The 22,441-nt window shown below is 39.7% G+C and overlaps 1 protein-coding gene across 4 annotated transcripts; it reads left to right on the top strand.

Moving 5' to 3' along the window:
• Nucleotides 1-640: 640 nt before the first annotated feature.
• On the top strand, nt 641-21,976 carry HDAC11 (histone deacetylase 11). 4 transcript variants are annotated; one of them, XM_088134583.1, is made up of 11 exons: nt 734-754; nt 2,419-2,527; nt 4,618-4,766; nt 7,066-7,166; nt 11,218-11,334; nt 12,557-12,599; nt 13,643-13,719; nt 14,782-14,844; nt 15,733-15,829; nt 16,437-16,615; nt 19,182-21,974. In XM_088134583.1, coding segments are annotated over exons 2-11 (1,065 nt in total). In that variant the 5' UTR covers nt 734-754; nt 2,419-2,525; the 3' UTR covers nt 19,419-21,974. The 4 variants fall into 4 exon arrangements, with proteins under 4 accessions (XP_007437025.2, XP_087990708.1, XP_087990709.1 ...); XM_007436963.4 differs by lacking the exon at nt 2,419-2,527 and having other exon boundaries at nt 641-754; nt 19,182-21,975; XM_088134582.1 differs by having other exon boundaries at nt 726-754; nt 2,419-4,766; nt 19,182-21,975.
• The last annotated feature ends 465 nt before the right edge of the window (nt 21,977-22,441 follow it).

Below are 22,441 nucleotides of genomic sequence, written 5' to 3' on the forward strand. Positions count from 1 at the left end.
AGTCAGTTGCTGTTTATATAAATCTTTGTTTATATGGATACTGCTCCAGCCCATTAATAATTTGGTTCCCTTTTTTGCACCTTCTGTACCCATCTAATATTCTTCATAACAGGCAGGGTTTAGAAATGTACACCGTTATTCAAGTTTAGGCTCACCATTGGTTAGTATGATATGCGCAATTCTAGTTTTAGTCCTCATCTGTGTATATAACTAATTGTACCATGATGAATTTGGTCAATTAAAAAAAAACAAAACCTAACACTAATTTAATCCTGTTACAATTCAGGGATTCCACGTTGTACTAAAACGAGGGGAAAGGGCAGAGCTAAGTTGCCCTCGAGGATACTTGGAATTTTGGATTGTTTTTTTATACCTAGAGTGTAATTCATGGAGAAATTCTACGCGGTCCTTAGGAGCTGAAAACGACCTGATGGCACATAATCAATCCAAGTGTCACTACACAAATAAAGAGACGGTTCAGCTACCCCACCAAGCCGAATTTGGCTGATCCCTAAACCCTCGCTGGCCGGGTTCACACAGCCCGCCAGCCTACGCAACAACGGACCGTCACGCCCGGCCCGAGCTTAAGGGCGCCGAGGGCAGGGCAAGCGAGCGTCAGATAAGGGCAGGCGGCCTCACCGGGACAGTCTGAGCGTGCTCGAAAACGGCCGGGCATGCTCAGTAGCGTGGCTGCTGAGCAGGACTTTCTGGCAAGTCGGGGGCTCGGACGGAGCGTCAGCGCTCAGGGCGGCATGTGAGTCGCGAGCGAGCGGGTGGCGCGGGGCTTCCGCGGCCAGGGCAGGCGCTGCTTCTCCCGGGGGCGCCGATCGCGGCCAGGCGGAGGGAGGAGCGCAGGGACGGACGCCTGCGGGCTGCGGCAGTTTCGGGCGGCGGGAGGAGGCGAGCGGCCCCGAGCGGCGGAGCCCCCCGTCCCCGCCGCGCCGCTCCTCGGGGCGGTTGCTGGGGCGGGTTGTGAGCCCTCACAATGGCCGGGCTCGGGCGACGCGTTCCCCCGGGGGCGGGCTGCCTCTGGAGTCCCGAGTTGGATCGACGGCCGGGCTGGAATTCACACAACACGCTAGTCGTGAGAATAGAGGCACCCTGGAGGTAGCTGCTGGGATGTCTCGGTCAGGAGTGTTTGTAGATGGGGACAGATGTATTCTCGCACAACTTGTGTGGGCTGGAGTCCTCTTCGCCCGTGGTGTGCACCTGTGTGCCTGCCTGCGTGCGCACACCCACACCCGTGCTATGTGGAAAAGGAGAGAGGTGAACCGTTCAGACGAACGTAATGGTTGAAATGTCTTCTCCACAACAACTGAAATAAAAGATACTACGTGATGCAAACCATTTTCTTACATTAACCTCGCGTTCTATTTAAAAGAAGCACGAGTTGCTTCTAGGTTGAAGTTTGCTGTGCATTTAAAATAACTTGTGGAATGGACAAGGTGTTTTGCAATATTGGAGCGTGCATCTTGGCCTTGCCCACCCCTCAGGTAAGACTGTTAGCCGTAGTCTGATTGCCGCCTCATGCTTAGATTGTCTGCAAATAGCATTGCTTGTCTCGTGCAGGTGAGGTTTGCAGTTTTAAACCGGTTCTATAAGTAATGTTTCAAGGGTGGAAAGGAAAAGTAATCACTAAAGGAAAGAAAATGTAGGCAAAGTATGTAAGTATAAAGCAGTGTTTCTCAACCTTGGCGACTTTAAGATGCGTGGACTTCAACTCCCAGAATTCCCCAGCCAGCATGGCTGGCTGGGGAATTCTGGGAGTTGAAGTCCACTCATCTTAAAGTCGCCAAGGTTGAGAAACACTGGTATAGAGCTTAAATTGCCTTTAGCTGAAAAATCATGGTACAAATTGAGGAGTAGCTAGAACAAGTTTTGAATGTAGAAGGTCTCTGAAACACTGTTAGCTTTCTGGTAGGTACCCTGTCTGAGCCTCAGAGTGCCCTGCCAGCCTGAACAAACAACACAGAGCTGTGTAGATAAAAATATGAATGGATGGAACATGGGTTCTTATGTACTAATAGAGAGAGGCAGAATGGACACACTTTGAAGCCGCCCTGCAAGTCTTTCCAAGGACAAAGCAGCTCTAACGTTTCTTGTGTTTTGAATGTGTTGCACAGTCCTAATAAAACAGAGCTGTACAGAAAGTGCTGAGAACTATTTTGGTTTTTTTGGCAAAAATCCTACCACTTGGGAAGAGGAAGTACCATGACATGCCCCCGTGTTACTCTTTTTTTACATACTGTTCCTTTAGCTCTTCTCTCATTTCCAGTGTTTAATGTGCTGGAATGCCAGAGAACAAAAGAAACAAAAGCTATAGCAAATAATTAGAATACTTCCAGATAGGGAGTAGTATTGTGCAGACACTCTGGTATTCCCTGCTTTGTTTTTTTCCATCTTTTTTTCTAATTATAGAAGTCTGAAAACAGAATGGCTGCAAAGTGGATGATCCTGTCTAGATTCCTATCTTCCTCCCCCCCCACCTTATGAATGAAGTTAGATGATTGAACAATAAAATCTTTATGTGGAAGTATCAAATTAAACATAGTTTTCTATATATATATCTTGGTAAATTTAGCTGGTGTAAACAATTGAAAGGTATGCATAAAGGGTGAAAAACTAGACCAAGGTGGTGAATTTGTATATGTTAGCAGAGTTTACTAGTATTGGGAAAATGGAGAAATTTTAAGATGTGTAAATTCTCATGCAAAAGTAGTGAATAGGATATAGTCTGCTGTGATAAATGAATGTGGTAAGAAGCAAAAATGACTGTATAACAGCTTGCTTTTGTCCACTTTGTTATATGTAAGTGAGAATTGGGCATGTCAGAGAAACATAAAAATATGTTTAGGTGGTTTGGTCATATGCAGAGAATAAATGAGGATTGAATTGCAGAATCAATATACAGGTAATCCTCACTTACCGACCGCAGTTGGGACCAGCAACTCCATCACTAAGCAATACGGTTGGTAAGTGAAATGTCACATGACCATGCCCGACTTATGATGTCAGTTTGCCAGTTCCAGCTGCGGTTGTTAAGCAAATCACCGCACATTGTTAAGCACAATGTCACGTGATCATGACTTGCAGCTTCCTGCCAGCTTCCTCATTGACTTTGCTTATCGGAAGCTGGCTGTGAAGGTTGCAAATGGCATTCATGGGATACTGCGACCATCGTAAATGCATGCTGGTTGCCAAGTGCCCAAACTGCAGTGGGATGCTGCGACAGCTGCAATTTTGAGGACTGGCTGTAAATCTCCTTTTTTAGCATCGTTGTAACTTCAGTCACTGAACGAGCGGATGGTAAGCGAGGACTACCTGTATAAAGGAAAAGTGAATGATTGAGAAGAGTTAGCGACATCCTCAAAAAAAAAAAAAAAGGGAGGTGAAAAATTTAAAGAAGAAAAGACAATGTGTGGATATGGTGGAAATAAGGATATCTACAAGAATAGAAAGGTGTGGTGGAAATGTAGTGAATGGTGTTGAGGTAATGGTTTTAGCTATGTTGCCTTTCTTATTTCATGCCTTCTAAAATATGAAGCAAACACAACAAAACACACATTAATTATTTTTCCCATCCTAAGGTCCCACAGAAGAGTAGCTAAATGCTGATCAATCACCATTAGTTGTCCAATAATTTAGTTTTCCCTGTTTAGAAGCTTATAGCCCTTCAGGGCAGAATGTTTAAAATTAATTTCTGATTTTACAGTAGTAAGAAAGAATCAGCAGTAGTTAAAAAAGCTGTATGCATTTATTTATGTCTCTCTTCTTAGAGCTGTCACTTAAGTATCCTAAATTTTAGTTACTACTGAATTAAAATTAAGCAATTTATTGTACAGGATTGGTTTTAGTAACTGGTAAACTGGTAATTTAATCATTTGAGTAATGCTGTAAAACAATTCTGTATATTTTAGATTTTTAAATTCAGATTTTCTTAAAATAATATCCTTTGGGTCCCTGACCATAATAATAAAATTAAATTAACTTCATGCATTTAATTATTTTGGTTCATTATTTCTTTCCTGCTGTTTGTATAACACTGCTGACCTCTAAAGGGACCAGGGTGATGAATATAAATGGTATTCTTAAAAAATGTGGCAAAACTATTATGTAATTCTGAAGTATATGTGTGGAATGTACTTTATTTTAATCTATCATACGTTTACATTTATTTGCAACCATCGATTTGATCAAAATTCATATGAAATTACAACAATCTGTATCAGTTCACTACATCCCCTCTCATATTAACAGCACTATCTTTCAACATCGGCTTTTGTATTTTCCTTGCGGACAGTGCAAACAATGCAACTTATTTTGTTAGATGTTCATCTACGTCAGTCAACAGAAAATAGTTTTTTTCTTCTAAACTAGTCTAATTCAGTTGGATTAACAAAAGCATGATGTATTTAACTCTAAGTTCCTGATATAATTTGCGATGTAATAAGTAATGGATCAGACCTTCCACCTGTGAGTTATTACAAATGCATAAATGATGTGTTGTTGGTAATCCTTTATATCCTCCATCCAAATAAGCTGTTGGCATTGTTTGAAAACAATGTATTTTCACCTATCAGTATTTTGGTTGTCTAATGTTATATTTATTTCTTCAAGGCCTCATAGGACAGAGCTATATCAAGATACTCCATCAACATGCTGGCCCATTGTGTATTCACCAGATTACAACATTACATTTCTGGGCCTGGAGAAACTACATCCATTTGATGCTGGAAAATGGGGGAAAGTAATAAATTTCTTGAAAGGTAATAAAAACAAAATAGAGATATAAATACTGTTGGAAATAGTCCTGTCTTAAAGAAGTCAGCTTGCAAAACAAACAAAAAGTATTAATTTTTTATACCAGATACTTTCAAATAAGAAAATATGATATCTTCATATCTAGGTTAAATGATATAGACATAGAATCATAGAACATAAGAGCTGGGAGGGACCTTTCAGTCTCATCCTGTCCCCAGTACAGGAATCAACTCCTACAACATCCCCAACAGATGGCCATCCAGCTTCTGTTTAAATACTGTAAAAACAGTTAGGTTTGCATTTATTTATTAATTAGAATTTTAGGCCACTGCAGTTGTACAATAGTTGTATAATTATGAGCTCAGAATGTAGCACCAAAAAAAGTAGGAAATATATATTTGCATGCTGGGCACATATTTCTGTTTGCTTCCGTGGCATTCATAAGGGAAAGTAGAGCAGGAAGGACAATAGAAACTTTCTGAGGCTGTGTGAATGGCTTTCATCTGATTTACTGGAAGGAATGGTATATTCCTTATAGCCATGATGTATAGCGAGTTGCTTTTCAGCCAGTCCAGTTTGTAACTGCTGGACTGGTCAAAAGGATGGATCCTCGAACTTTGATATTCACTCACTACCAAGAATCTGGCTAGGTATGCACAACATACTAGGCTAGAATTGGGAGATTGTGGTTTAGTGTGTTATGAGAACCCAGACATTACCTTAATTAACCCATTCACATTAAACCATAATATGGTTTATTTATTTGGGATTAGCCTATCATGTGAATGCAGCAATTGTATTTTCTAATATGAGTTCTGTGTGGTGTGTGAACATAATATATAATTAAGAGGAGGAAACGTCCCTAGACTAGGTTGTCAGTCAACTTAGTTGCCAAACATGGCAGTAAACAGAAATTGAATGAAGGGAGGAGATTGAAATCATTCTAGTTAATCATAAAAGTGAACTTTACACTCTCCAAATCAACTTCTGTTATTTCATGACCTCCAAGTATGTTAAACCGCCACTTCCTTCTTCCCTAGTCAACTGTTGGCATTATTGGCTAGGATAAAAGTGTTTCAACCTACATTGCGATATCTGTCTGGGGACATCTGTGGTATGCATTTGAATTATGGTACTTAGGAACCATGCGATTTGTTAGAGATCTTCTTCTGTTGGCAGAGTGTCAGAGCTGCCCTTGGAGAAGGAACTCCAACCTCATAAACATTCTCTGGGAGGCTGCAGAAAAATGTGCTGCCAGAAGACTTCCAACATTAGAGTAGGCAAAAAGGAGCTGGCAGGACCCTTGGAGTCACTGAAGTTGCAGGATCTTCCGTTTCCTTGGAATGAAGGTCAACCCATGCCAGTAGATGACCTCATTTCTCTCCAGTAGACTCAGTGGGGAAAGGCTGTAGGGAAAAACACATCCCCATAAGCACTTAATTTGTAGATTGATCTATTGATTTATACTGCCGACTTCAAAATGACTCTTGATGATTCATAGCCATGAAAGTATAAAAACATAGCGTCATAAAATCATCATGAATTAAAAAGATATTAGATAATTAAATAAATCCAAATATCACCCCCCTCCAAGGATAGCACGCAAGTCATATGAGACCCTAAGATCAGCCTTCCTGAGTAACTGCAGGTAGGAGCCACCTGGATCTCTGCGAGGAGAGTGTTCTAGAGGACGGAGGCAACCAATGAGAATGCCTGCCTGTGGCCCCTCCCCCAATTCTGATGGGGAGGTTCTGAGGCACACCCTTCGTAAAAAGAATGCATGACAAGCAGATTCCATGTGGGAGAAACGGTCCTGAAGGTCCCTGGGAATCAAGCCATAAAGAGCTTTATAGAATAAAATCAGCTTTTTGAATTGCACTTGGAAACCTATCAGTAGCCAAAGCAACATCTGCAGAACCACTGTCACGTAGCTCTGGCAGCCCCCAACAGCTGTATTTTGTACCAATGGCAGTTTCTGGGTAGATGAAGGGAAATACATTTTCACATAACCCATAATTAAATCATAGGATAGCAGGATAGGGGTAGCTATCATAGCTTTCTCTTCTGTGCCAGAAGCAACATCTTCCAAATAATCCGTTGCTGTGGAACACAAGCAAAGAGAAACTGGTCTCTCCAAATTATCTAATTGAAAATGGCATCCAGGTTTAGACAGGCTGTTCATCTGATCCAACACAAGTTTTCTTACCTAAATTAAAAATATTATGGCTTGGCTTTTATAATGTTGAAAAGTGAATCTTATTTGTGTATCATTTATTACCCTCTCCCCCATTTTTTTAAATTCAGAAGCAAAGCTAATTACAGATGACTTGATTGTACAGGCTCGAGAGGCAACCGAGGAAGACCTTTTAGTTGTTCACACAAGACATTACTTGAATCGATTGAAGGTATGGTATCTTCTACTTTTTTAAATAAACCTTTTTTTAATCTCTCCTCCCCCACATATATTGCATCTGTCTCTCTCTTGTATACACACACACACACACACACACTTTCTCTCTCACATATACCCACGCTTACACACACACATCTGTAAAAAACCCATAGCAATTTTTAATTGACTTAAAGGAAATATAGATATCTACAACAAAAATAATTTCCTTCCAGCTTTAAGATTCTGATCTTCTTAGGGGCAATTACTGATGTGGTAGTACAGATAGAATGCTGAGGTCCATGTATAGCAGAGTCATTCACCACAGTTGGTGAATGTTCGTACAAACTATTGTATTGTTCATTCAATAGTTTAAGCCAAAACTGAATACAGGTAGTCCTCATTTAGTAACTGCCTCATTTAGTGATCATTTGCAGTTACTATGGTGATGAAAAAAACTTTACATCCAATCCTTGCATTTACGACCTTTGCAGGTCTGTAAATCAAATGAAACCTGAAGTAAGATCATAAGCACAGTCATGGTTTCACTTAGTGACTGCTTCACTTAATGACTGAGTTGCTGGTCCCAATTGTGGTTGCTAAAGAGGACTTATCTGTAACCATATGATAGTGTTGCCCAGCATGAACCTGAGTCCTACAGATGTAAGGAGTCTAGGGCTTCTCCCATTGAATAACAGTCACTTCTTGTGTAAGATATATTTGCTGAAATTCTCTCTTCTGTTTGCTTTTGAAATGTGAAGGAATCCTGACCTCTGCTGTATCTGGCCATTTTGGAAGGTCAAATTTATTAATTTTTAATGCAACAGCAAGTTTTCCTTCCTTCCTGGAATTTCCAGTGAGCTGTGTTGCGCAGTATGTCATTTTTGTGTTCATCCTCCACATTCCTTAATACTCAAAATAAAAAGTTGTCTTCTCTTCCTACTGATGGGTAAAAGAAGACTGGCAGGAATAGAAGCTGGCTAGCCTTAGATTCAGCTCGTGAATTTCCTCCAATTGCACTGATTGGAAAACCCACTCCTAAATCAGGTTATGAACTATTTTAGCAAGCCAAAGCACACGTTTCCCCCAATTCTGCCCTTGATTTTTTCAGTTTACATTCTTGGTTTTCTTTCTCTGGGAAGGAACAATAGGTTGGTTGTTAAATTCTTTCTTTTTGATAGAAATTATTGGACATAAGGAACAGGTAGAAAATGTCATAATATTTCTATCGCAGTTTATGTAAATGTAATGCAATTTACATTTCCACAAGATATAACTTAATAGAAATGCAGTGGGCAACACGCAGGTACCACCCCTCTAAAAACTCTTGATCAATTGTAGATTAGCGTGCAGTTTCAAAACATTTTTGCAGAGCAGCGTTGGCAAGAATCCCATGAAGTGCTTCAAATCACACTGCAGCCCGTGGTGTGTTTTTGCTGTAAGTTGTGCAAGATGTTTGAAGAGTGGTTAACTTTTTTTGTATTGCTTACAGAAGTATATATTGGAAAGTTTTGAAGAGGTATTCTAGATCACGGTGTGTTTTCGCCGTACAGTGGAAAGTGTCATACATTTAAAATGCAGCTTGGTTATTTGTTGCCTTGTCCTTTCAGTTGGGTCGTTTTACTACATTAGCTCCATTCAGCACTGAAATCGTTGCATTATTTGTTGCTGCTCAGTACTTTTGCCTTTGCAGAATGTTTTCGATGTTAGTGTTTTTCTTCATTTTTTTTTGAAAACATTATTAAACATGGTGCTTAAATTATCTGATTGCAGTTGGGCATAAGGACACAGTGAATATTAAAGGGTAGTGTAACAAACATTGCTTTCATCCCAAGCTCAATGGCCTAAATGAAAAAAATACATAATATAATCCTGGGCTATGTCAGATGGTTGTATCAGCAGGAGGCAGCTGATCCGGTTGTTTTTTTCTCTTCCTTTTCACTTCTCGTGTGGCTTCTTGGATGCTTACCTGCTCGTAGTGTCTGTAGCTTATATGGGGACCTTCTAGAACAAGGAAGGATGCAGGAAAATGGAAGAATTATCTCAAATTAGACAAGGATTTTAAGACAGAAACTACTATAAGAGGAAGGATGGATGAAAATAATCAGGAGCATAAGTTATCTTCTCAGGCAGCTCTGGGATCCAGCCCTTTTAATCTGCTCCTCTTGTTCATTCATCGTCATTTTATCAGGATGTCACTTTGTTGAAATAAATAAATGCTTTTCCTTTGCATATACAGGTGAAACTCGAAAAATTAGAATATCGTGCAAATGTTCATTTACGTCAGTATGGCAACTCAAAAGGTGAAACCAATATACTGTATGAGATAGACGCATTACATGCAAAGCGAGATATGTCAAGCCTTACTTTGGTATAATTGTGATGATTATGGCGTACAGCTGATGAAAACCCCAAATTCACAATCTCAGAAAATTAGAATATTACATGACATCAATAACACAAGGATTGGAAATAGAACAATATTGGACCTCTGCAAACTATAAGCATGCATATGTACTCAGTACTTGGTTTGGGCCCCTTTTGCATCAATGACTGCCACAATGCGGCGTGGCATGGATGCTATCAGCCTGTGGCACTGCTGAGGTGTTATGGACGACCAGGATGTTTCAATAGCGGCCTTCAGCTCAACTGCATTGTTCGGTCTCATGTCCCTCATCTTTCTCTTGGCAATGCCCCATAGATTCTCTATGGGGTTCAGGTCAGGTGAATTTGCTGGCCAATCAAGCACAGTAATCCCATGGTCATTGAACCAGGTTTTGGTACTTTTGGCAGTGTGGGCAGGTGCCAAGTCCTGCTGGAAAATGAAGTCAGCATCCCCATAAAGCTCGTCTGCGGAAGGAAGCATGAAGTGCTCCAAAATCTCCTGGTAGACGGCTGCGTTGACCCTGGACTTAATGAAGCACGGTGGACCAACACCAGCAGATGACATGGCTCCCCAAATCAACACAGACTGTGGAAACTTCACACTGGACTTCAAGCATTGTGCATTGTGTGCCTCTCCATTCTTCCTCCAGACTCTGGGTCCTTGGTTCCCAAATGAGATGCAAAAGTTGCTCTCATCAGAAAAGAGGACTTTGGACCACTGGGCAACAGACCAGTTCTTTTTTTCTGCAGCCCAAGTAAGACGCTTCTGACGTTGTTTGTTGTTCAGGAGCGGCTTGACAAGAGGAATACCACATTTGAAGCCCATGTCCAGGATCCGTCTGTGTGTGGTGGCTCTTGCTGCACTAACTCCAGCCTCAGTCCACTCCTTGTGAAAGTCCCCAACACTTTTGAATGGCCTTTTCCTGACAATCCTCTCCAGGCTGCGGTCATCCCTGCTGCTTGTGCACTTTTTTCTACCACACTTTTCCCTTCCACATAACCTTCTATTGATGTGCTTTGATACAGCACTTTGGGAACATCCAACTTCTTTTGCAATTACCTTTTGGGGCTTTCCCTCCTTATGGAGGGTGTCAGTGATGGTTTTCTGCACAACTGTCAGGTCAGCAGTCTTTCCCATGCTTGTGATTCCTACTGAACCAGCCTGAGAGACCATTTAAAGGCTCAGGAACCCTTTGCAGATGTTATGGATTCATTAGCTGATTAGAGTGGGACACTTTGAGCCTAGAATATTGAACCTTTTCACACTATTCTAATTTTCTGAGATTGTGAATTTGTGGTTTTCATAAGCTGTACGCCATAATCATCACAATTATACCAAAGTAAGGCTTGACATATCTCGCTTTGCATGTAATGCATCTATCTCATACAGTATATTGGTTTCACCTTTTGAGTTGCCATAATAGCAAATGTTACATTTGAATTACTAGCCACACTTACTGAGTAAGACCAGTTTGACTTGGTTGGACTTTCTTCTGAGTCAATATATTTAGACTATGTTCTAAAGGGATTGTGTTTGTAGGCCACCATCCTACAGATGCTGATTGGGGATAAATCCCATTGAATCAAATAAATGGGACTTGGGTAGACATGTGTAAAGTGTGTTCACAAAAATTAATCTTCAGTCAAATTTGGCTATACATTTTCCCTCCCTTTTCTTCTAGTGGTCCTTTGTAGTGGCTACGATCACAGAAATCCCGCCAGTCCTTTTTATGCCAAATTTCCTTGTTCAGAGGAAGGTGCTCAGGCCTCTGAGAACACAAACAGGAGGAACCATAATGGTAAGACAAGCACGTTCAGTATTTTCTTTCCCTCTTGCTTTGTTTCTAAAGCTGAACAAATCTTCTCTAAGCAGTAGGAAAAAAGTGATCTACTTGATGATGAAAGAAACTCTTTTGTAGAACTCAACCCTCACCTCCACCCCAGGTAATACTGCATTCACATGACAGAGTGACCCATCACTAACTCTGTCACCACCTTCTCAACGAATCCAGCTTTCCTGAGCTTGGAGACCCATTGAACCAGAAGTCATCAACAGCTGAGTTTGATAAGATTTGTTTTTGATTCACTGTGCCATGTAAATGCAGCCATTTTTAAATTCTGATTGCTAGTGGTTCTCCAAATTTTATCATACCTTATCTTTTTTGTTTTACAGCAGACGCCAGAGCCTAGTGGAAGCATGCTGTTAAATTTGTCACTTTATCTAGTGGTGTTTCTGTAATAGTTTCTGCAGTTTTGACATTGTGAGAGTCCAAATTGCTGTCTAGTTCTAAATAAGATAGAAACGCCATTTTGGTAACCTTGCCAAGATAACAGCATGGACATAGCCATAAATCATGAAGAGTTTAGTTCAGCTCAAGGAGACTATCATAGGATCGGACTTGGATTAGAGAACTAGTTTGGTGTAGTGGTGAAGCACCAGGCTAGAAACCGGGAAATATTGAGTTCTAGTCCTCCTTAAGCACAAAGCCAGCTGGGGAACCTTGGGCCAGTCCCTCTGTCTCCGCCCTAGGAAGAAAAAGGCGGCAAGGGCAAACCGCTTCTGAAATCTTGCCAAGACACTGCAGGGACGTTCTAGGCAGTTGCCAGAAGTCAATACTGACTTGAAGGCATGCACGTACAGGATTAGACTTAATATTAAGGTATCAAAGAAGTGTGAAAAGAACACCTTTTATGGCCCTCAGAGCTTCCCCCAGAGGGGGTGGGCCAAAAATAGTCCCCTTTTTAGTATGTGGGGAAGTTTGGGACGGTTTTAAGGAATGAAATGGCACCTTAAATCTTGTAAAAGCTTAAGGTGCCCATTGAATCACTTAAAAATCTCTCAGCTTCTCCCAAAACAGTAGGCTAATGGAAGTTTCACTTTAAAGTTCAAAACCCCTTGTGCTCCAGTTGAGTAAGTAGCAAGGGTTTAATTTCACAACAGTGCTTAAACTGAGACATTTGTGGAATCCCTGGTGAGCTACTTTGCACAAGTCAATCCCTTTTTTCTCTCTTTGTCTTAAGGCAGGGAAACTGGCCATTGAGCGAGGGTGGGCAGTTAATGTTGGTAAGTAGGAATAGATTTACTTCCTTTATCACAACCAATTCTACACCACAACCTCATTGCCTCTTGCCTGCTTACAGCCATCCAGAATCTCTGGTTTGCTGCTACTCCTAGTCCATTGGTATCCCGCTGCCAAAATCCCTCCTCACTCTTCCCGCGTGGTGATCTTCCTTCAGCCTCTTCAGAAGCTTCCTATTTGCTTCTTGACCTTGTCTTCAGAGCCTCACCTCCCTTTGGTCTTTCTGGTACTTGAAGAGCATTTCCATGGCATTGCCACCCCTGCCCTGATGTCCTCTTTAGCAGTTTAGCACTGCCACTGCTGTGCTCCTCCTGCCACGGAACCAGCCAGCGCTCCCTCCAGCCGGCCAACAGGAGAGCCTGTCAAGGAGCAGCCAGGCAGCCGCTGCGCTTGTCCTTTTTTAGAGGAATTGGGGAAGAAAGAAGAAAGGCCAGCAGGATGGGGAGGGGATGGTGGCAAGGCAGATTGCACCATGGCTACCAGAGGGAGGTGGATGTCCCAGGAGCTGAAAGGTGGGATGAGCCAGGAATTCCATGAATAGGAAGCTATCTGTTCTGCAGGTTTAGGAGAAATGGTGCAAAACAGTGTTTTTCAAACTTGGCAACTTTAAGATGTGTGGACTTCCCAGCTGGGGAATTCTGGGAGCTGAAGTCCACACATCTTAAAGTTGCCAAGTTTGAAAAACACTGGTGTTAAACTATCTTTTGGAGCAGAACTGAGGAGCTTCTGAAGCCCTACATTAGCCACATAGTCCGTGAGGGTGCAGGGGCACAACTCGTGTGTGGAAAGAAGCCAGCGTTATTTTTGTCATTTCTGCTCTCACAGCTCCATTGCCTCTGGATATTTTCCTTCAAATATCTCCACAAAACCCACCTTTTCTGGGAAGAGCCTGGTACAACACTTTAGTTCCTGTATCTTACTCCCAAAGTGCGATTTTGCTAATGGAGCACAGCTTAGAAGCCCTTTTTCTGCAACACCTAGCATTTTAGTTCTATATATTCTTCAAATCTGCTACTTGTTTTTCCAGGTGGTGGCTTCCATCACTGTTCAGGTGATAAGGGTGGAGGCTTTTGCGCATATGCTGATATTTCATTGGCTATAAAGGTAAACAAACAACTTGATTCTTTATAGAAACTGCAAAATTATATTTATCTTACATCTGAGAAACCAATAACTGATTTTGTTCTTAGTAGTTCAGATAATGGAAATGGAGTATGGAATTGGTTTCTTCTTCCCAGAGGAAGCAGGAAATAAGATGATCCTCTTCTTAGGATGTGCCTTTCCCCCAAGGATTAAATTAGCTTTTATATACTTCATTTCTACTTGCAACATCATCTGATACAATTATCAGATGATTATCTGACTGTGTTCACAGATCATGGCTTGTTTTGGGTTAGCATAACCGTGAACCCAATAATTATAGTCTGCAACCGCTTTCTGGTTTAGCATTATGTATGCACTAGGCCACTATAACTTAATCAACAGATGGGGTTGAAACCAATTTTGGTTGGTGCAATGTGAGTTAAGTCTTTGTGGTTATGATTAAGACTGAATGATTTTATTATTCTGCCCTCCAAATCCAGTACAGAATCCAACAAATTTGTACTGTAAACACAGAAGCCAAAATAGCTCAGCTGGGATGATTGAGTAAACCTCATTGACTAAACCTCATGCCTCTTTAGCTTCTTATAAAGAATTGGGAATTGGATAAAGAGATGAGAAGAAACACATATATTTATAGAGTTTACACAAAACATTCTTCATGTATTTGGAGTGTTTGGGACTTAGTATGTGCAAAGAAAGGAACTGTGATTGACAAACCATAATTCAAAGGTTAACACATCAAGCTCAGCTAATCAACAAGTCATATTAGGGCTTAGCAGGATGTGTGAACTAGACTCTTGATTGGATGACTAGGATGTTGTTTTCTTCCTGGGTGTGGGTTTCATGGATGAAAAGAAGTACATTTCAGCATAAACTAAATTATGGAAAGTGTTTTCAAATGGATATTCTATATTATGATGTTAAAATAAATAGCCCGTTATAGATGCCTTATATGCCATAATTCTTTGAAGATGCATAGCCTGGGCAAAACAGATGTTTTAATTTTGAAACTTCTTATCTTTTCTCCAATTTCTTTTTTATTTCTTTTGCTCTATTTTCCAGTTTTTATTTGAAAGAGTAGAAGGAGTTTCTAAGGCAACCATTATAGATTTGGATGCACATCAGGTGAGTGATGAAATTAAAATGTTCTGAGACATACTACCATAAAGAAAATTAATTCCTCAACTGGGAGTTTTTTCCAGTATATTTTTAAAAAGCAAAACTTAACAAGCGACTTTTAATACAATACAGATAGTCCCCAGTTAACTATGGCAATTGGGACCAGAATTACTGCTGCTAAGCAACACAGTCCTAAAGTGCGATATCACGTGACTGAGCCCCTTAGCAATGGCAATTCCAACACTCCCAGTTGCTGTCATTAAGCAAATCACTGCAGGTCGTTAAGCAAGGACATCATGTGATTACCATTTGCAACCTCCTGCCAGCTTCCCTATTAACTTAGCTTGTTGGAAGGCGGCAAAGAAGATTGCAAATGGTGACTATGGTGACCGCGGGATGCTGCAATGGCCAGAATTCCAATGTCACAAGTTTGAATGGTTGCTGAATGAATGGTTGTTAAATGAGGACCACCTGTAATTAATTGTCATTTCCAGGGAGTTTAAAATTTGCTTAGACACTGAGTAAGAATGGTCTTACAGGGGTGTCTTAAGGAATGGGAAGAAGAAATCCAAGATGGAGAAGCAGTATTTTCCTATGCCTGCCAGATTCATAGTTGGGAACAGACCTATATGTGCCTATATGCCTGTACATAGGAGCTGAACTAGTATTGCCTAATAATTCAAAATTATTAGAGTTAAGAATTCTGGAGTTCAGAGGAATCCTGTGGCAGCTCCTTACTGTAGTTAATCTTGATACCAGTAACATTCCCACACAATCACATTCTGTTATATCACAATAAACTGCCCTGCAAGTTGTATTAAAGTTGTATTAAAAAAGAACCAAAGAAGAAACGATTTGGCCTGATTAATTGGTTTGTATTATTTTAACTTGTAGGGAAATGGACATGAAAGAGACTTCTTGGAAGATAGAAGAGTATATATTATGGATGTTTACAACAGGTATATTTATCCAGGAGATGGGTTTGCTAAACGTAAGTGGAGAGTATTTTTGAAATTAATTTGATCTAATTAGTACAGTCTAATTTGTAATCATGGAATTATTACACTCAGAATTTAGTATTGTTCCCTGAGGAATGAAAGGCAGCATTTTTTTAGCTTTTTTATTTTTGTAATGTCTGGTTTTTATAACTTTTAATTGTATTTCTGATTTTAGTTTGTTGTAAGCCGCCCAGAGTCCCCCGTTGTGGGGAGATGCGTGGGGACAAGTCAAATAAATAAATAAAAATAAAAATAAATTATAATTTAAGACTGTAAGCCTATATGGTAGTGAAGTTTATTGCAATCTGTGGGGCTTACTTCTAAGTAAATTCTGAAGGATTGTGCTGTAAATGTTCAGAAACCTATACCAGAATATACTTGAATAAAGCCAAATAAAACAAAATCCTATGCAAAAAATAAACCATTAATATTTACTTCTAAGGTTGAAAGAGGGTTCTTTACATCATTTTAAAACAGTTTCCTCCTATTCCTAAATCTGAATAGAAGTGTATCCTAAATATCAAAAGCTGATTTTTCTATCCTTATTCCCCACCCTTCCCATCACTTTTAATTGTATATAATCTTTGTATGTATTATTAGGAGCCATAAAGCGGAAAGTTGAATTGGATTGGGGCACAGAAGACACTGAATACCTTCAGAAAGTAAAAACTCATGTGGAAGGTGCACTGAATGAAATGAGATCAGACATAATTATTTATAATGCTGGAACTGATATTTTGGATGGTGATCCTTTGGGAGGCTTAGCTATTTCACCTGAGGTTTGTAGAGCACAAAGATTTATTTTCCTAAAATACAGTAGGATACTGTAGGATGTCAGTATCCCAGCTATGGCGACCAGCTCATTATTTATTCTGATATCCTTGCACAGCCCTATTTTATCTTCTGAGTTAATCTCATTTTTTTATAGTTCCTTTTCTTTGTTTGTACTCTCAACTGCTGTATGTTTTTGTCTTGGAGTATGTACTATGTGGCCCCTCAGTTATTTTCTGGGGCTGTGTAGTGCTCAGCTTTTATTCCAAAAATATTATTTAGAGCATGTGGAAATGAGAAGGTACATTTTCTGCAACTCTTTAAAGCAGCTGTGTCTTTCCCCAGGATCCACACCTGTCCTTTGTGCTTACTGCATGATCTGGGGGAAAAGTACAATTGGTTTAAGGGGTTACAGACAGGGGCTAGGTTTGTGTTCCTGCATGTTTTAATTTGAATGTAGTTCTCAGAATTCAGGTGATTTTCTGCTGCTTTTCCATTGGTTCTGGAAAAAAGAGGCTCACTGCTAGTGTTTATTATCTGTCAAATATATAGAATTTTATATACAATAATAATTACAATACAATAACTTAGAGAAAGAGAAGAGAATGGAAGAAAGAATAAAAAGTGCAAGAAAAAGAAAAAGAAAAAATATATGAAGAAGTGATTTCCAACCTTCATTACAACAAGTATAAACAGATTTAATTTAACTCTTCACCCCCTATAAGGTTAAACAGGTATTTCTTCATCCCATATCCCACCCCTTGTCTATAAGCAAATCCTTAAAACATCAACTTTTAATCCTGGTGTCAGCAAAAGGTCCATAAAAGGTTGCCAGAACATTGCAACAAAATGTCTTATTTTAACTTTGATCAAGTAAACTAACTTTATATATTCGATCATCTCCTGCACTCAAACCTGCTGTCCTGCCGTCTCCTTGCAAGGAGCAGCCATCTGGAGTGCTTGTGAATGATTTCCCATCATCTCCTTAGCTGAAGAGCTTCTGAGGGACCGGTCTACTCACCAGTTCCTTGGTCTTTGCCACAGTCGGCTCCCCTTTCGCAGAGCTGCCTTCAGTTCACCATACTGCCCCTGGCTAGCACTTATTATCAATCAATATTTTGTGCAGCTATTACAGCTTTTTCCTTTAATGGATATTTTATGGAAGGAAGAAAAAAGCAAACAGTAGCAGCAGTAGAAAACTAGCAGTAGAAAACTAGGAGGTTGTTGTCTGGATCCCTCATAAGATCCTGTAAGTAGGACAGGACAATTCACAATAAAAACCTTGCCTGGAAACACCATTGCAAACTGGAAAGCAGTTATATCAGATGCATAGAGAACTTCTCTTCCTTTTGTTGGTATAAATAGAAAAAAAGAGTACAGATGACTGATTGCTGGTCAGGTCTATTGTTTTGTGTTTCTTTTGGCTTTTGAGGGTTGTTGGGAGTATAGCATGATACAGGGGTGCCGAAAAGCCAGTTTGGCTGAAAAGCCAGTTTGGTCTAGTGGTGAAGGCTCCAGGCTAGAAAGCAGGAGATGGTGAGTTCTAGTCCCGCCTTGGGCATGAAAGCCGGCTGGGAGACTTTGGGCCAGTCCCTCTCTCTCAGCCCAACTCACCTCACAGGGTTGTTGTTGGGAGAATAGGAGGAGGAAGGAGTATTAGATATGTTTGCTGCCTTGAGTTATTTATAAAAAACAAGACAAACGAGATAAAACATCTAAAAAAAAAAAAAGTTGGGCTACTGGGAAGATTATTGGAAAAGGGATGCATTGAGCCGAGTCTTCCTTCTACAGACTAAAGACCCCAGATTTTGCCACTTAAAATTGACATTCTGTGGCTGAATTACAGTGATGGGACCTTAGAGAACAAAACTGGGGCTGCTTGTGTTCTGGAAGCCATGGTCTGGCCTTAAAGGAGGGTTGCCGTTTGTCAGAACAGAGACGAGGGCAGATTTCATCCCTTTCCCCTGATTCCTGATTCTGCTCTTTTTCCTAGCTCTTGGATGTAAATAATGATTTACATCTAAATTTAATACATTAAAACATTAATTTAGTACATTTATTTTTTTTAATGCAGTACCTATAAAGTACAGTTTAGCTCTCTTGTATGTAATCTGAAAAGAGAAAGAAAACCCTTCTTCAGACAAAAATTTGTAAGGGAAGAGAACATTTCTTCCATGGGTCTTTGAAAAGGACATGAGATCCTGTCTGTTTGATACAGAGAAAATTAAAAAAAAAATGACGCTCAATGTTTGGATCTGGCATCTGATGTGATCCATCCTTACTGTGGTAATAAAGCATTGCATGTAGATGCTGGAAAGACTTATTTTGGGGCACCGAATGCAGCAGTTCAAGAATTCACTCTCAGCTATTTCCTTGGTTGGCTGTTGATCAGCACCCAGTTTTTTTTGATGGTAAATGGATCACCAGTGGTCACAGCTACTACTATAATATATAACTCTCAAAGAGTTTGGTGTAAAATACATACAGTATTGTAAAATGATGACCTGTGTAGTTCATAAAGTATTAGGAACTCCAGCATTTGCTATTTCAACTGTTGCTGTTGCAAATTCTCAGGGCATTATTGAAAGAGACGAAATTGTGTTCCGAGTTGCTCGAAAACACAGGATCCCTATCCTGATGGTGACGTCTGGGGGCTATCAGAAGAGGACTGCGCGGATTATTGCTGATTCTCTTCTCAATTTGCACCGTCTTGGGCTGATTGACCACGAGCTTGCAGCCCGGGAAGCTGGAAGCACGAAGGTAGAACTAATGAGCAGGGAACGTAAGCAAGATCAGCTGACATGCCAGTAAAGGAGGAGAGTTTGGGATCACTGCATAATAGGCAATTATAATTGTTTAATATTTAAACCATGAGATGAGCAATATCCCAAGTTCTCATAGAATTAATATACACTAATAGAGACAGATACTTACTAGTATCTTATTTGCTTTCCAGTGACAGTCCTGTGAGGGTTGTCCTCACAACTTCTTCCAGTTCTTTTAAATGCTGTTTTATGAATTTAACACTGGCCTAACATCTAGAGTGGGTTAGACTCGCTGTGGTCTCAGTGAAGAAATGAGCAGTACATCTTCTTACCTCACATGATCTGGCTCTTCAAATAGGATTTGTGTTGTTTAAGGGAGGCAAGCCTTTCTGCAAGTGGTTGAAGGAACATTCTGAAAGCTAGAGCAGAATCATTTTCTGGAGGACAGCCAAGAGAATGCAAACATGAACATAATGCTAAGAAAATTGAGTGTGTATATATACGTGTGTGTGGCGTCGTAACGTCTTCCAATTATTTCTAAATAGAATTCTAGTGGGAAAATGGCAAGATTTTAATTTTTCCTTTATCAGAAAGGGAAACTAATATGAGTCTCTTTTTGTTCATTTGAAATGTGATTATATTTCAGAGCTACAGGCAAGGATATTGTGGCACCTGCTAGATTCATATCTATTTGTTTTTCCCCATTCTTCCCAGAACTATAGAACAGAATACTGCTATCTGTCTGCCTACTATTTTCCACTGAAAATTTAGGATTATATGCACTAAAATATTACATGTAAGGGTTAGAATTTATCACCGAACTAAAGTGCAATGCTAAGTAGAACATAAATTCTAGTGAAACCTATGGAGATCCTGAAGTAACATCTAAGTAATTTGCTCCAGTTTTAACAGCAAAAAGGTAAAATAAAACAATACCTAACACTTCTTCTAAACTGGTGCCTATCAAAATTGCATGATTGAGGCACACTCTTTTTTAAAAAATCAAAGTTGAATGTAGTAACATCTATCCTTGATTATAGATCTCACTGACAGTAATTTGTATTTCTTTATAATGGTACCAATATATAATATGAATTCTGAAGCATGGAAAAAACTATACATGTAAAGTAAGAATTTAAAATTTTTGGTTTTTACTCACGTTTCTGGAAAGCGTGCAGATTTTTTGAGAAGGATAGGACATACAATAGTTTCTTTTTAAATTGCAGAAAGCAATTCTATTATGTAAACATTCAGTGCTTTCTTTAAATGGTGCAATGCGTATTATTCAAGAATATTTTTTGAAAGGTGGTTCCTAAGAAGGGAAAACTTGCTTCTAGTCTCAGAAGCTTTTATTATTGGAGACAATTGATTAATGGCCAGAAAATAAATGAGCAACAACAGGGATTGATTTGTAGGTATGTCTGTGGGTCCTACAGAACTAAAGGCTTCTCCTGTGGGACACAAACTAATGCTGTAAGATTAATGAAAAAAAATTCTAGGGAAGGCAGTGGAGTACCAGAGGATGTCAATTCCTAGTAGCTTTGGAATCTCCAGATTCTGTACATCATCGTCGTCGTCGTCGTCGAAACTGAAATACAGTAGAAAGCTGGCATGCTGCAGATTCTAGCATATTCCAAGCTCCAGATAAGCTACATACATAGGTATTCTTTGAAAATGAAAATTATGGTAGTTAGGTACTTAGTTAAGTATGCCAGTGTGCCATGAGAAAAGTCCCCACCTGCCCATTACAAAAAACTCAAAAAACAACTTGCCATAAATTTACTGGGATGGTAGGGAGCATCCTGAAGCTGGAGTGTGTAGCGGGAAGCAGATATGTGTCCCGTGACTGGCCACACCACCATGAAAGCATTTTGGGACTAAGAAGTTGGTACCCAGGGCAGTCATTCTGTGAAATCACCCACAAGGCTTTTGAAATTGCAAATAAACCCACTAGCCTGAAAAGATTGGGCTATTCCTGAAATACAAAATCAAATACATCCCAGTGCATTCATTTTATTATAGGTGTCATTACACTAAATTAGCTGTTTTGCAGAAAACGCTGTTTTTAGAAGCTAGAAATCATGATGAACATACATGTGCAACTGAAGGGTATCCTTTGGTCACAAAGGACCCAGGTGCAGGCTCACAGTTACAGTGCTAGCTTACAACACAGTCACAGAATGTCAATATATTTCAGTGGTTAGAATAAACATCTTGCACTGCTTGAGAAATGATGTAATACAGCAACTTGAACTCAGTTAATACTAATTCTCAACCGGAGGCACGTTGTTATAGAAAGAAGTCAAATTTGCTAGGAATGATTTTCATTTAAATAAACTTAATGATCTGGGTTAATATTAAATGGCAATATTATCTTTAAAAAGCACTTTCCTCTACTGTTTAAAATACTTAAACACTGAGATGTATTTTTTACGTTGTCTAACGTATCTAGAGTTGTTATATGAAATAATTTTTTACTGCGTTTACATTTGTATTGATTTCAGTCACTGTAATATGTACTAAAATGTGATTGTGTTTAATTTTATTTATGGATTAAATTAAAATATTGTTAATTTTTCCCATCTTCCTCACTTTTTCAGACACGTGCAATAATTACAGTCACATTTTAAAAAATGGGGTTCTATCTCTGGAGATATTTGTTTTCAAGAAAGAGTTTGATACTAATTTTTTGGCTCTAATTCTATAAATACTTATTAGGATCCAAGTCCCCATAAACTCAGTAGGGGTTACTTATATTGTAAGTATATTGTCATTGGTGAACAGAGAGCTTATTGTCTTCAAATGATTGTATGTTTCTGTGTGTGTGCATACTGACAGTCCAGCAAATGGACCTCAAAAGGACCAGGAAAATTTTAAAAAACCCTAGACTGGTTCTAAAAGAAGATGATTGTGAGTGCTGGGCATTGATCAACATATCTCAACCACAGCTTTAGTCAAGATGATTTCCTCTAAATCATACCTACCCACTGCTTTTTGCATGGCAGAGATGGGTACAGATACAGAAAGAATGGCTTTTGGATAAGCCAACCTAAGGCACAGAAAGGAGAA

Source organism: Python bivittatus, unplaced genomic scaffold (assembly GCF_059951505.1).
Source record: "Python bivittatus isolate LINGU-HERP-01145 unplaced genomic scaffold, Pbiv_v1 ctg000080_np1212, whole genome shotgun sequence".
NCBI classification, from domain to species: domain Eukaryota; kingdom Metazoa; phylum Chordata; class Lepidosauria; order Squamata; family Pythonidae; genus Python; species Python bivittatus.